Source organism: Sinocyclocheilus anshuiensis, unplaced genomic scaffold (assembly GCF_001515605.1).
Source record: "Sinocyclocheilus anshuiensis isolate Anshui unplaced genomic scaffold, SAMN03320099.WGS_v1.1 scaffold343, whole genome shotgun sequence".
Taxonomy (NCBI): Eukaryota; Metazoa; Chordata; class Actinopteri; order Cypriniformes; family Cyprinidae; genus Sinocyclocheilus; species Sinocyclocheilus anshuiensis.
The window spans coordinates 109,825-123,380 of NW_015549598.1; the positions used below are offsets into that span (position 1 = coordinate 109,825).

General features: G+C 38.0%; 2 protein-coding genes across 6 annotated transcripts in view; one reads left to right on the plus strand and one right to left on the minus strand.

Annotated features, from left to right (window-relative positions):
* Positions 1-2,692: 2,692 nt before the first annotated feature.
* Positions 2,693-8,029, plus strand: LOC107658579 (zinc-binding protein A33-like). Of its 2 annotated transcripts, none has more exons than XM_016447168.1 (6): positions 2,693-3,246; positions 3,317-3,412; positions 4,352-4,585; positions 5,249-5,271; positions 5,370-5,488; positions 6,213-8,029. In XM_016447168.1, exons 1-6 carry the CDS (start codon positions 2,770-2,772, stop codon positions 6,755-6,757), a joined length of 1,494 nt encoding a protein of 497 aa, XP_016302654.1. In that variant the 5' UTR covers positions 2,693-2,769; the 3' UTR covers positions 6,758-8,029. The 2 variants fall into 2 exon arrangements, with proteins under 2 accessions (XP_016302654.1, XP_016302655.1); XM_016447169.1 differs by having other exon boundaries at positions 5,373-5,488.
* A 1,274-nt stretch (positions 8,030-9,303) lies between these two features.
* LOC107658580 (bone morphogenetic protein 1-like) overlaps positions 9,304-13,556 on the minus strand; it is a 20,547-nt gene continuing 16,294 nt past the window's right edge. For 3 of the 4 annotated variants that reach the window (XM_016447170.1, XM_016447172.1, XM_016447173.1), the window contains 7 exons: positions 12,018-12,181; positions 11,717-11,897; positions 11,231-11,356; positions 10,583-10,710; positions 10,256-10,469; positions 9,926-10,176; positions 9,304-9,808 (listed from right to left, as the gene is read on the minus strand). In XM_016447170.1, the coding sequence (XP_016302656.1) occupies positions 9,674-9,808; positions 9,926-10,176; positions 10,256-10,469; positions 10,583-10,710; positions 11,231-11,356; positions 11,717-11,897; positions 12,018-12,181 (1,199 nt within the window). In that variant the 3' untranslated portion in view covers positions 9,304-9,673. The remainder of the gene's footprint in view (positions 9,809-9,925; positions 10,177-10,255; positions 10,470-10,582; positions 10,711-11,230; positions 11,357-11,716; positions 11,898-12,017; positions 12,182-13,556) is intronic. The other variant, XM_016447171.1, reaches the window with a different exon arrangement.

Sequence of the window (13,556 nt, forward strand, 5' to 3'; positions counted from 1 at the left end):
GCCTGCCAAACGATTCCAATATGTGTAAATATAAGGCAAAGACACAATGTTTCTTTGAAATAACGCTTTTATAGATCTGTTGTTTTTTTTTTAGTTAGAGGAAAAATAAATATCACCTATATAGGAATTAATTATGGGACTATTGTTGATCGTTAATTATTTTATGATGTCTAAACAGCATACAAATTTTAGGAGATATTGCACCAAAAAATATTGCATAGTCCCCTGGTGTTACTGGAATATTATAATGTGCCAAAAACGCATTATAGGTAAAGAGAAAACCATTTACAATAAATAACTGATTCACCAATGTGATACCATTTTCAAACCAATGTTTCAGAAAAAGCGATTTGCGTTGATATAAGATGTCCTTATTGTTCCATATATACTTATGTGGTGAAAAGATATGTTTGAAAATCAAGGACCATGATAAAAAGGCCTGCCGATGAAATTCAGATAGTTTCACTGGTATTTTATCAATATCATTTGAGCCTTTTTTATCATTTGCCTTGCCGTTCTTTTTTCTTTTTTTTCTTTTTTTTTTGCTGTTATTGCAATCAGGAGATAAGACATATGTTGTTACCTTACCTATGTTTCTACGAAAACCGTAAAAGTAAAGTAAAAAAAAAGTATAATAGTTGAAATCACCTCATAATTAATATGAAGTGTGTGTATAATAATTATACATAGATTTAGATTAACTATCAGTTCAGAACACTGAGAAAACTTTGATAAATATAATTATCAGAAAATTAGCTTTTCTACCTTTTTCTACTTAACTTTTTCGGAATATATATATATATATATATATATATATATATATAGTATATATAAGTAATCAAGTACATATTTAATTCATACAAAGTTATAAAAGTGCATGTATATATATAAAAATAGGTTGAATTATATTATAGATGAACTATGTCACAGCTTTGAAACATGTCACAACAGCTATTCTTTTGCAGTCTCCTGCATTAAATGCTGAAAGCAATCTACAACATGACCTCAGGCTGTGTATATATAAGCATTCCTCCATAGCATGTTCTAACACACATGGAGTAGGGAATATTAGAGCATCTGTTCAGCTGTGCATGATAACGTCCTTGGAATGGGATCAAATGCTGACTCAAGCTGAAACTCACATGAGACTGTATGCTGTTGATTCACACGAATCAGAGAACAGTTCAAACACGGTCCCATCTTGCAGGCAAAATCCTCAACCTCAAGGCTTACCAGCTGGTTCCTACTGGGTTTCTTGTTTTTCTAATTTAGCCCCAAAACTCCTGAACCCACCCAACTGAAGTCGGTTGGAATTTCCCAATGCTAGTAAACAACTGTAAAACAGTCTCTGATTTAAAAGCCCCTATCGTGACTGCCAAGTTTCCTGTGAAGATTGCGATACCACCACTGCAGAGTTGAACCAAAACCCATTTCTGAGTTACTCTGAGCCCTCAAGACTTTGACTTTGTATTTCCCAAGAGACACTCAATGACTATCTATGTTTATTCAAACATCATTTTGGCTATTCTTCTCTGTATTAAATTATAGCTGTAGCACCATCTCTTTTTTTTTCAGGGAACTTGGAAGAGGGGCAGGATATATCGAATTGAACTTCAACAATACCAGACGAACAGGAAGGAAGCGTAGGCCGAGCGGTCCTGGGGAATATGGGGAGGGAGTTCAAATCCAACTCTTTCTTTTTGGCTTGCAGTCCCTTGAGATTACAACAGCCACTGCTGCAGGCATGTGCAGACCACAATGGCACTTTCAACTAGATAAAAAACTAGTTGCAGTCGTCTTAGCAGTCGTCCTCAAATACTAACTTTGGAAAAATTTGCTATTTTACACTGAAATAATACTAAATGACAATTTGATTAACAAATGAATAAGATTCACTTTATTGTCAATCAGGAAAGAAAACTAAATATTGCTTCAGAGGCATGCAACATTGGAAACCTCAACAGCACTTACAAAGCACAGAGAATGTAGTAATAAAAACATATTGCAAATCAAGTTGTAAGAAGTTGTGAGACCAAACTTAGATTTAGATTTTCTATCAAATTAAATGAAATAAATTATTTTAAAAGTAACTGGTACTAGTGCAAGAAAAGTAGATATTCTGAATAGAATAGAATAGAATAGAATAGTGATAGAATTTGTGAGATAGAACTTTGATGAATACACTTTGATAAATATAATAAAATAAAATATTAAAAAGTAATTGGGTGGAAGTTGTGAGACCAAACTTTGAAAAATATAAATGATGCATCAAAAAATTTGCTTTTCAAATTTGAATACACTTATGTTCTTTATGAAAGTTCAAAAAGAAAGTAGGGCACATCTGGTTGTACTCACAAAGCTTTTTGTGCTGACATACGCACAGTGATATGGAAGGGATTAAAAGGTTTTGGATAAATACCAGGTTACTGTATTTGTGCAATAAAGTTTCTTGAAATGGAATTCATGAGGACCAATGCATAGAAGAGGCTTTCGCTAAAAATAAACAGTCCATGTCTCGGTTCTCGGTTTCCTGGCTGTAGGTCTGACGTCATGTTAAAGCAAAGCAGAGGGGACGTGCAACTCCAGCCAACTTTCGGCAGGATCAAGCCTGAGACAAGAGCCGCCCCCTCAGCTCCCCCTATCCTTTCTCATAATCAACAGGAAAGACGGGGCCAGAGCTCTGAGAGAGCTGGGAGGGAAGAGACGAAGAGAAAAACACCACAGAAGAAAACACACTAGATACCCAACAATCTTCCCACACAGGACAAAATGGAAAAGAAAATCAGTCCTCGAGTGTCCAAGAGCTCTGCGCAGCGCCTAAGCAGGGATCTCACCTGCTCCATCTGCCTGGACCTGTTCAAGCGCCCGGTTTCCTTGCCGTGCGACCACACTTTCTGCGAGGCCTGCATTACGAGTTACTGGAGCGGTCCTCGTGGAAAAGGCCAGGGTGGATCTGGTTCCTGTCCTCAGTGCCGGAAAGTCTTTCCAGGCCATAGCTACAGACCCAACCGCATCGTGGCCAACATCGTGGAGAGCTACTGCCAGGGGATCGAGGAAAGTGGGGATCGGCTGACCAGGTTATCAGCAGACACGTTTCCTCCGACCCCACTTTGCAGCCGACACAGAGAAGAGCTGAAGCTGTATTGTGAGGAAGACCAGGAGCTGGTGTGTCTGGTGTGTGGGATCTCTCAGGATCACCGGGCTCACACGCTGGTATGCCTGCAAGATGCAGAGCAGAGATATAGGGTAAGAATCAAAGACATGTTTTCTAACTTCCTCAGCTCAGCTGAAAGCTCACGTTGTTTGTGTTGAACAGGCTTCTCTGACCACTTCAGCAAATGCTCTTCAAAGAGAGCTCAACACTGCTCTAGAGTGTGAGAGAGAGACTGAAGAGGAGGTGAAGAAACTGAAGGTAAGAAGAAATTAAATCTCATGCACACTCTCCAATACCCCTTAACTGGAAAAGCATTGGAAAAGATTCCTGATCCTAACCTGACTAACACCTAATCATCTAAATTCTTGATGCTTTCCAGTAGGTATAATAACTTGTAGGTTCAAATCAACATGAATTCAAAGTTATGTTCTTAAAAGTATAGTTCACCCACAAATGAAGTCTGTCATCATTTAGCCTCTTAAAAATAAAGGTTCCGGAAGAATGTATTTGTAGTGATGAAGAACCATTTTGGGTTCCTCAAAGAACCTTTCAGTGAACAGTTCTTAAAAGAACCATTCTTTTATTTGTGTGAAAAACATTTTAATAATCTAGTAACAATCTAGAGAAACTTTTTTTTAGAACCTTTTGTGCAATGAAAGATTCCATGCATGTTAAAGGTTTTTCATGGAACCATAGATGCCAATAAAGAACCATTATTTAGAGTGTGCTCACCTTCATGTTGTTCCAAACACAAAAGAAAATATTTTGTATAATTTTTCAACTGTTTTTGTCCATACATTGATGTATGGTTTGTTAGGATAGGACAATATTTGGCCGAGATACGACTATTTGAAAATCTGGAATCTGAGGGTGCAAAAAAATCGCCTTTAAAGTTGTCCAAATGAAGTTCTTAGCAATGCATATTACTAATCAAAAATTAAGTTTTAATATATTTACAGTAGGAAATTTACAAAATATCTTCATGGAACATGATCTTTACTTAATATCCTAATGATTTTTGGCATAAAAGAAAAATCTATCATTTTGACCCATACAATGTATTTTTGGCTATTGCTACAAATATTCCCCAGCGACTTAAGACTGGTTTTGTGCTCCAGGGTCACAATTGTCAAATGCATGTTGACTTCCACCTCTGAGGCAAAACATCACCTCAAATTCTCTTGTTTTTCAACCCAGGACCACACTGCAGATCTGAAGCAGAGAATCGAGGCACAGTTCAGCGAGCTTCATCAGTTCCTGTACCAGGAAGAGAAACTCCTGCAGGTCAAGCTGAAGACGGAGGAACGGCGAGAGCTGATAAGGCTGGATGAGCACAAGGCCCTACTCAGTGTGGAGATATCACGCCTGCGCAGAGCTATGAACGACATTGAGGACAAACTCAGTGAAAAGGATCCTCACACACTACTCAGGGTGAGTGCAAAGCCAGACGTCACACTGACAGATATCTGCAGAACCAAAAGACATTTATTTTCATTGGGAGATGGTGATTTGAGGCGAAACTGGAGTGTCAGATTGCTGGCAATGGGTATGCAGACAGTGACGCTTGTGTAATCCGGCACCAGATACAGTTGGATACTGCAGTAGAGAAGGAACTTGCCTACTTACAATCAAGTGCACAAGACTTGTTGACCTCAAGTGATATGCTGTCAGTGAGAACGACCCTTTAAAGAAAGATGAGATGCAATGTAATGTTGTATATAATATATTCATACAAATTATACTAAATAATATTTTTAAGTAATGTTAAAACATGTATTAATGACGTTAAAATTTAAGATCTGAAAAGAAAATATATATTTTTTATAATATATCTTAATCATTTCAATACTTAACTGCTGACAGAAAGCTCTGTGGGATATCACTTGGGTCAACACAGGATGCAGTGTAATTATCTCAGCTTTGCAATGGGAAGATAATGCCATTAGTGCAGCACTAGGGGATTTTCCAGAGTTGTGGATGAAAAAAAAGAGGTGTAGCTCAGTTTCAAACACTGATCTCATGTGGAAAACTTCTGTCCCTGCCTCTCGAACTGAGCCAATTTCATCAATTTCCTTTTTCCTGTCTTTTTTGCAGAGTATAAAGGGCCTGCTTCAAAGGTGAGAGACCTCTATGGATCTGTTACATTTAATATTTTCACTAATATTTTCATGAGGAAGTTGAATTGTTTTTATTTCTGGGCTTGTGTTGTTTCAAGTAGGCAGCCACCGAAGTTTGAGAAGCCAGCACTGACGCCGCCCAGACTGTGTGAGGGCCGCTTCGCTGGGCCCCTGCAGTACAGAGTGTGGAAGTCACTGAAGGGAAGCATCTATCCAGGTTTGAGAATGATCCTAAAAAAAATTTAAAAAATAATTCACGTTGAATCATGTTGTGTAAATGCATAAAAAATTTCAAAGAATAACTCAATCAAAAATTACAATTTGCTGAAAATTGACATGCCTTCAGGCCATCCAAGATGTAGTTTGTTTCTTCATCAGAACAGGTTTGGAGAAATTTTGCATTCCATCACTTGCTCACCAATGGATTCTCTGAGTCTGCAGTGAATGGGTGCCGTCAGAATGAGAGTCCAAACAGGTGATAAAAACATCACAATAATCCACAAGTAATCCACACCACTCCAGTCCATCAGTTAACATTTTATGACGCGAAAATCTGCATGTTTGTAAGAAACAAATCCATCATTAAGCTATTTTGAACTTTAAACTGTCACTTCTGGCCAAAATACCAGACCATAATCCAAAATAATGAAAGCAATATTATGGCAATATTATGGATAATAGATTCATATTTTAGCCAGAAGTTGGTTTGAAGTTAGAAATGTATTAATGATGGATTTTTTTTTTCTTACAAACATGCAGATTTTTGCTTCACAAGACATTAATTCATAGCCTGGAATTGTGTGGATTACTTGTGGATCATTATGATCTTTTTATCATTTGTTTGAACCGATGGCACCCAAACTCATCTGCATTTTGTACGACTTCTACGATTTCTAGGATGCATAAACTAACTCTTCTCTGCTACATTGTTCCCTTTCTAGTTCCCTCAGCCATCACATTTAACTCCAAAACAGCCAACCCCTGGCTCAGTCTTACATCTTCGCTCACCTGTGTGCGCTACCAGACCTTCAACACCGCGGTGCAGGACAATCCACAGCGATTCAACGCCGCGCTGTCTCTCTTGGGCAGTCAAGGGTTCACTAAAGGACGCCACTACTGGGAGGTGGAGGTGTACAGCAGCACCGTGTGGACCGCGGGAGTCGCTCGTGAATCCGTCACGAGAAAAGGTGTCATCAATACCATGCCTGCCAACGGCTTCTGGACGCTCTCACTATCATATGGAGTTCAGTACATGGCCGGGACATCTCCGCCAACATTGCTGTCTTTGGAAGAGCCACTGGTGAGGATCGGCGTGTATCTGGACTACAAAAGAGGCCTGGTGTCCTTCTACAATGCCGAGAGCATGACACACCTCTACACCTTCAAGGACACCTTCACCGAGACCCTCTACCCTTATTTTAACCTCGGCTTCCTGGATAAAGTGCATGAAAATGAGCCTCTTAAAGTGTTCCTACCTAAAATCTGAAATTTTCTTATTTTCTTTCATAATATTAATATTTCTTTTTTTATATAAACACTAGGCTGGACCTGGATATTTTAAGTTAAGCCTTTTTAGAAATTTGTTTAAAGGTAAAGCAATTTATGAGACTTGCAAAAAATAAAATAATACAAATAAGTAAATATATAACGTCTTAACATTCCAATGGGTTAGTGGAGGCACATGGAACTTGGAATATGAAACCAAGTCATAAAAACGGTTGGAAACCATGGCTTATGACCCTTTCCCACGTTAAAGTTACCAAGCATAAGTCCTGGCAGATATCATATATTCTACATGTTTCTGTGATATTCCTAGGTTTTATAAACAAAGGGGTGAGAATTAGGCTGGTCAGCATGGTCATAACTACACCTTTGTAAAAGCAAAAAGCATTTTATTCAATTGACAGCCATTCAAAATTGGCTGTGTATTTTAAGCTACATATCATCAAAAGTATTTCAGTATATTACAGTAGATATTTAACCAATGACTGATTCTTTTTAGAGGATCTTAAAAGCATTAAAATAGACTTATATTTTCCTCTATCTGCTGCCATCACAGCTCAGGTGTTTTGAGGAGTTTATGCATGTTCTTGTGCCATCAGCCAATCAACAGTTATTAGTGAGCAAAGATGGACACAAGTATACTTCCACTGCCACTGAGATGAATGGGAATGCTAATATATATACACTACAGACCTCACTGCTGAGCAAAAAAAAAAAAAAAAAAAAAATCAGGTTCAGGTAAATGGCATCTTACACTTGCAGCAGCTTAAAACTAGGCTTCTGTGCAAAAAGAAACACGGTTCTCATTCCAATCTTGCGGAAAAAGAGAAAGTATTTATCAAAGGATGGTGGGCATTCTAGCATAGTCTAAAATCTACAAGCCTAATGATGTTATATCATTTTTGATACAAACATGTACACAATGAAAACAATTATTAAAAAATCACCAACAAAATGTTTTGCCTCTTTTTTACTATCTGGTAAAGATTTAACAAACTCCCTCCTCAAGACTTCATAAGGTCTATGCCGTTACCATCACTAACCACAAGGATGTGCAATTGTACTCTTGATGCGCTCTGAAAGCCCACACGGAAAGACAGAGAACTACCCACACTGACTGACTGAATCAGCGTCTAGTTTTCTAGGAGCTGCAGAATAGCCCAATTAGAAATTAAACCCACGCCAAAACTCGTGTATTCCACCTTTATAATGATTAGACACTTAACCAACAAGTGAGTAATGAAGTCATTTAGGAAACTTACACTGCACAATGAGTAACTCTGATCTGACTGTATTTTGCCCTGTAGGGTCCCACTTGAGAGACAACTCAAATCTCGGCTATATTGAAGGTTATGAATGTAGTAATAAAAAACCCTGCAATTACAGAGTGAATAACTCGAAGTGTGGCGCACGGCTTTAAATAAACCATGGACGTAAGCTGCAAGGTCCCACTTGAGAGACAACTCAAATCTCGGCTATATTGAAGGTTATGAATGTAGTAATAAAAAAACCCTGCAATTACAGAGTGAATAACTCGAAGTGTGGCGCACGGCTTTAAATAAACCATGGACGTAAGCTGCACGATTTGAAAGGATCGAAAAAACTTTTTACAAAAATTTTAACAACGAATAGTTTCTAGCCATGTTAAAATATTCGGTAAGACGTTAGCCTAGTTTTGTAAGTATCACTGCGCAGCACACGTTTACGCTAGGTTATTTACGTGTGAGGGATTAGATCTTCCGGCGGAAGGATAGAACTTAATGATTTTGTTTGATTTGAATGATAAAATTAACCACAATTCAACATTTTGTCCTTGATATTTTGTTATGTATTAATTGTCCCATAAAATCAATAACTTCACTTGAGGCAGTTATACTGAGCCTGGTTTAAGACTCCTGTCAAGCTGAAAAGTGTCCAAAACCCCTTTAAACTAACCAACAGACCAACTTGACCAAAGCTAGGAGACCAGAAAAGATTAACAAATCATGAAGACAAACAAACTGAGCTGTTTTTAGCCAGCTTGGCCCACATTGGACTATAGTTCAAGGCTTCAGGATTACCATAATAAACAGTATACAAGTAGTTTCAAAAGACCAAGATTTCTGATACATTTTGTTCTGTGTACTCATATACCACTCATGATGATCCTAGCTCAATTTATACATCTTAATTTTATACACAAAGTCAAAAAAGCAATAAAAAACAATGTCATCTCAAATGATGTTTATTAGTCGCATTAACATTTTTGTCTTACAGTTCATTGCATCAGGTACACAATTTCATGTCATATAATTTAAGTCTAACAGTCTGAATAATCATGTACAACTCTCATGTAAGAAATAGTGCTAGAATTGCTTTTTACAAAAGATATAATCCTTGTAATTATCACTGAATGATATTTTATACATTTCCAAACTCAATTACCACCAACCTAGATGTGTGGCAATAAAGAATTATGATTTGTGAATTTTATTATTTAATTTTATAATAAAAGAATCACCTAAAAGTCTTTTATATTCTAGCCTTTGAGGAACTGAAGAGATCTCTGGGAGGCAAAAGTCCATCAGGGACATTTTGTATCTAATTCATCCTTTCTTGTTGGCTTGGAGTCAACAAAGCTCTTCATACTGATAATATCTGCCACTCAGATGTTCCATTTCCTAAAGAGATTTCAATGGATCCTTTGAAGTACAACAGGGCAAACTATATTGCCATATCCCTACATCAAGCTTGCCCTCTTCAGCTTTTTGAAAGGGTCTGGTACCACTAGGTTTTCTTCATTACAGTCTGGGGGGGGGGAGGACAAGGGGCCCTGGGTGGCATCACTAACACAGGTGCACAGGAGGTATCAGAGGCCCCTGGCTGCTATGTTCTCCAAAACTCTTCCATCATGAAGAACTCACTTACTAGTGTGCAAGGTGTCCTGGAACTTGGTGCTTGTGTACCGAACCTGGAAACCTTTCTTGTTGATGGTGTCATCCGAGTGAAATTTGATGACAATGGCATCACCAGCTGAGTAGATCTCCTCTGGCGGCTATAAATGATAAAATTATTGAGATATATAAATCTGTGCACTGTAAAATGTATAGACAATTTTAAGCATGATGATTGCTTATGTTGGTTTAGCAAAGATCTTAAGTTCTGGCTTTACCCCAGACCCACAGTAGCGTCCCAGTCTGGGCGCTTTGACATCAGGGCCATCAAACAGCTCTACGTAATCATAGCCACAGTCAGCTTCCTCCTCAATCTCAAAGGTGTGGAAGATGAGCTCCACCCCATAGCCCTTCTCTGCTGAGATCACCCATTGGCAGTCTGAAGCTCCGGGATAGTTGTTGTCACCAAACTGAGCGTGGGAATACAGATCCTTGGTCTTTATCTCCGCCTTCAGACTGCTGCCACACTCTGAAAATGAGTGATTATTGTTAACCGAAATCAAACATTCATTATGGAGAACCTCAGGACTTCGGAGACAAAGAAATACCTGCTGAATGAGAGGCCTTAAAACCCCTCTTCTGTACCGAGTTATCAGAGAAGAACCGCAGGAACATGCTATTGCCACTGGAAATGACAGGCAATGGCTTTTTACTCCCACAAAAGCGACCAAAACTGGTCGCTCTGCCATTTGGGCCATCATATATCTCCAAGTGGTCGTAAGCACACTCCTGATGAGCCTCCATGTCAATCTCGTCAATAGCCTATTAGAGAGAATATAATTTGAGCTGGCGGAATGGTTTTAACCATTCCCTTGGTTACCAGAGTATACTGTATCTTTAACCATTCATTTTATCTGGCTGAATGATGCAAGCACCAGTTTAATGCGGTGGCCTGGGGTGGTGGATAGGGTCCATGTGCAGGCCTTCTTGCTGGGGTATTTATCCGGCCAGTTTGGACTTGTAATAATACCAGAAACACTGGTAATGGCTTGATCACAGCCCACTGAAAGCACAAAACCAGGACATAAATGATTGTTGGGAATGCAGAATTAGGGAATGGATGCATAATATTTATCTGGACATTAGAGTCAATAGAGGGACAGACACCTCCCAGTTTTCATTAACCAAAGTTTTTATGGGTTTGGAACAACATGTGGGTGAGTAAATGACGACATTTACAAATTTTTGGGTGAACTATTCCTTTAAGAGGTAATCGTGACTTCAAGTTCAGGTTTAAAGAGTTTACAAAAAGCAAAAGGAAGTGTTTTCAGGGCAGCCTTATAGCTATAACTAAACAAAAACATTCACCTCTGAATCAGTATCTATATGACTTCAAAAAGAATACAGAGCTTTGAAGCGCTTAATTTAGCCATTTTTTATGTTACAAAGGAAATGAACACCTTCACAACCTCAGGAAACTCCACTGTATTTTAGATTTTCCCTGCCTTTCTAATCAGTTTATTTCACACAATACAAATATTTTCCAATACAAGAATGACTGGGAATGTGACGTCAAGCCAAACCTTCTTTGCAGTCGTGTTTATTGCTGTGCAACACAAAGCCGCTGCGACACTGACAGCTGTAGCTCCCATATGTGTTCACACACTCATGCTGGCAACCTCCATTCTCCCTAGAACACTCATCCATGTCTGCCAGAGAAAAAGAGGAAGTACACTATTATGTAGTCTGTTGATGGACACAATACGCCCAACTGCATGTAGAACAGTGAAACAAAGAGTCTACAACATTCATGCATCCTATTAAAGGAAACTTCACAGTTCTGCACCCACAGACTTTCAAGATTTTCATTGTAAGTGCATTACTGTAAATGTGATTTTTGAGCGTAGTTACTAGCTGAAGGACAGGCTGACATTACTTTCGGAAATTACTTGTATTGAACCCGGGATTTTTTCTTTGAAAGTGTCAGAAAAAAAGTCAAGGCTGTCTGAAATGTATTTATATTGTTCAACGGCAAGTTGAAAATTATAACAGGTCATTCTCATGCTCACCAGAAAAGAACTGAGCTTTGAAGCCTCTTTTAGACACAGTGTTGTCAGATTTGAACTCAACACGCATACTATTGAGTTGGGATGTGATCGCCTCTGGTTTCTCAGTGCCACAAAATTTCCCATGAAGCTTTGCATCAGTGGACAAGCTACTGTGTACCTCAACGTAATCATATTTACAAACCTGTGAACAGACAGACAACAACAAATGAATAGACTTCATATGAATTTACTGCGTATTGCATTGTCATTGAGGTCAAAAGATCATTTGGTTTTGGCAACAAGTCACAAATAGTCAACTTACATCGTTCCCCTCTATCTCAAAAGCATCGAAAAGCAGAGTGATGCGGTACTGCACCGGGGCAATGAGCTGCCACACACAGTTCTTGTTGGGTGGGTATTCCTGCGGCCATCCTGGACTAGTGAAAGAGCCATTGAGTTTGGAGATGAATCCACCACAGGCAGCTGCTGGGATCAGATGGAAGAACCATTATTATCTTTGCTTGACTGAGCAACAAGCAAGCAAAGAGACAAACATGACAGAAATTTTCCAGCTTTCAGCAACTATAATCTTTTCCACTGTCAGAAACATGCATCAAAGCTGGTTACAAATCTAAAGAAAACTGAATACAAGCATCAAAGAACCAATTAGTAAACACTTAATGGCTTTAAGATGCAAATAGCCCATGTTTCATTTAGTTTAACTTCATGTACTAAAAACATTATAAAAACAATATAGACATATTCAAAAATAAAAATTAAATTAAAATGGAAAAATATCAAAGTAAATGCAAATTCAAAATATTAATTCAATTCATATTTATGAATTTAATATTTATTAATATATTAATTATAATATTAATATTATAATTAATATTAATAAATTATAATATAATATATTAATATTTAATATTTTACAATGCAAATCATTGCAAATCAGCTTTACAGAAAATTAAAGTTTCTACATTATATATACATTATAATAGCTTATTAATAAAAACTGTAATATTATCAGAGAAATACTGCCATCAAAAATCCTTCCTTTGGTTGATTGCTTGGAACAAAAGAGCCTAGCCGTAATTCTCTATAATATTCTGGTTTCTAGATATGGCTTGGATCCCTCATTCAATGTAAATCAGTGGGGTTTCGCTGTCTGGCAGGCATAGTAATTATGATTGCTCAGAAAAGTAACAGCAGGCCTCTCCTCAGTCCTCATTAATCTGCGTCATTCCTACCATTCATGTCCGTAGCATAAACAAACTGAGGTGATCTCACTCCAGTCAGACATGCTTCAATTTTCCAGTACAATTACATTAACAATGACTGCAATCAAAATCTGACAAACAGATATGATAAGAAGTGAGTTACCAATCATAAAACCTTAAAAGCCTGATTGGAGAGCAGTGAATGAAACAGCAACATCTCCCTTTTAACTGGAGCATAATTAAGCTTTCACACTCTGGTTTTCCAGATCAGTTACGGCCATTAAAACAATGGCTTCATTTATTTAAAGGGGTCATATGATGCTGCTAAAAAGAACATTATTTTGTGTATTTGGTGTAATAAAATGTGTTTATGCGGTTTAAGGTTCAAAAAACACATTATTTTCCACATACTGTACATTATTGTTTCTCCTCTATGCCCCGCCTTTTTGAAACGCGTCGATTTTTACAAAAATACCTCAAGCGTGTGACAGAAATGTTACGCCCCTCGCCATACTGTTGATGCCGTGTCCCGGCCGGAGCGACGAAACAAAAAACATGAAAACCCGTTACAAACTAGGCATTTGTTGCATCCAGTGGGGACATAATTACTGATTATAATGACTTATACTGTCTTTTTA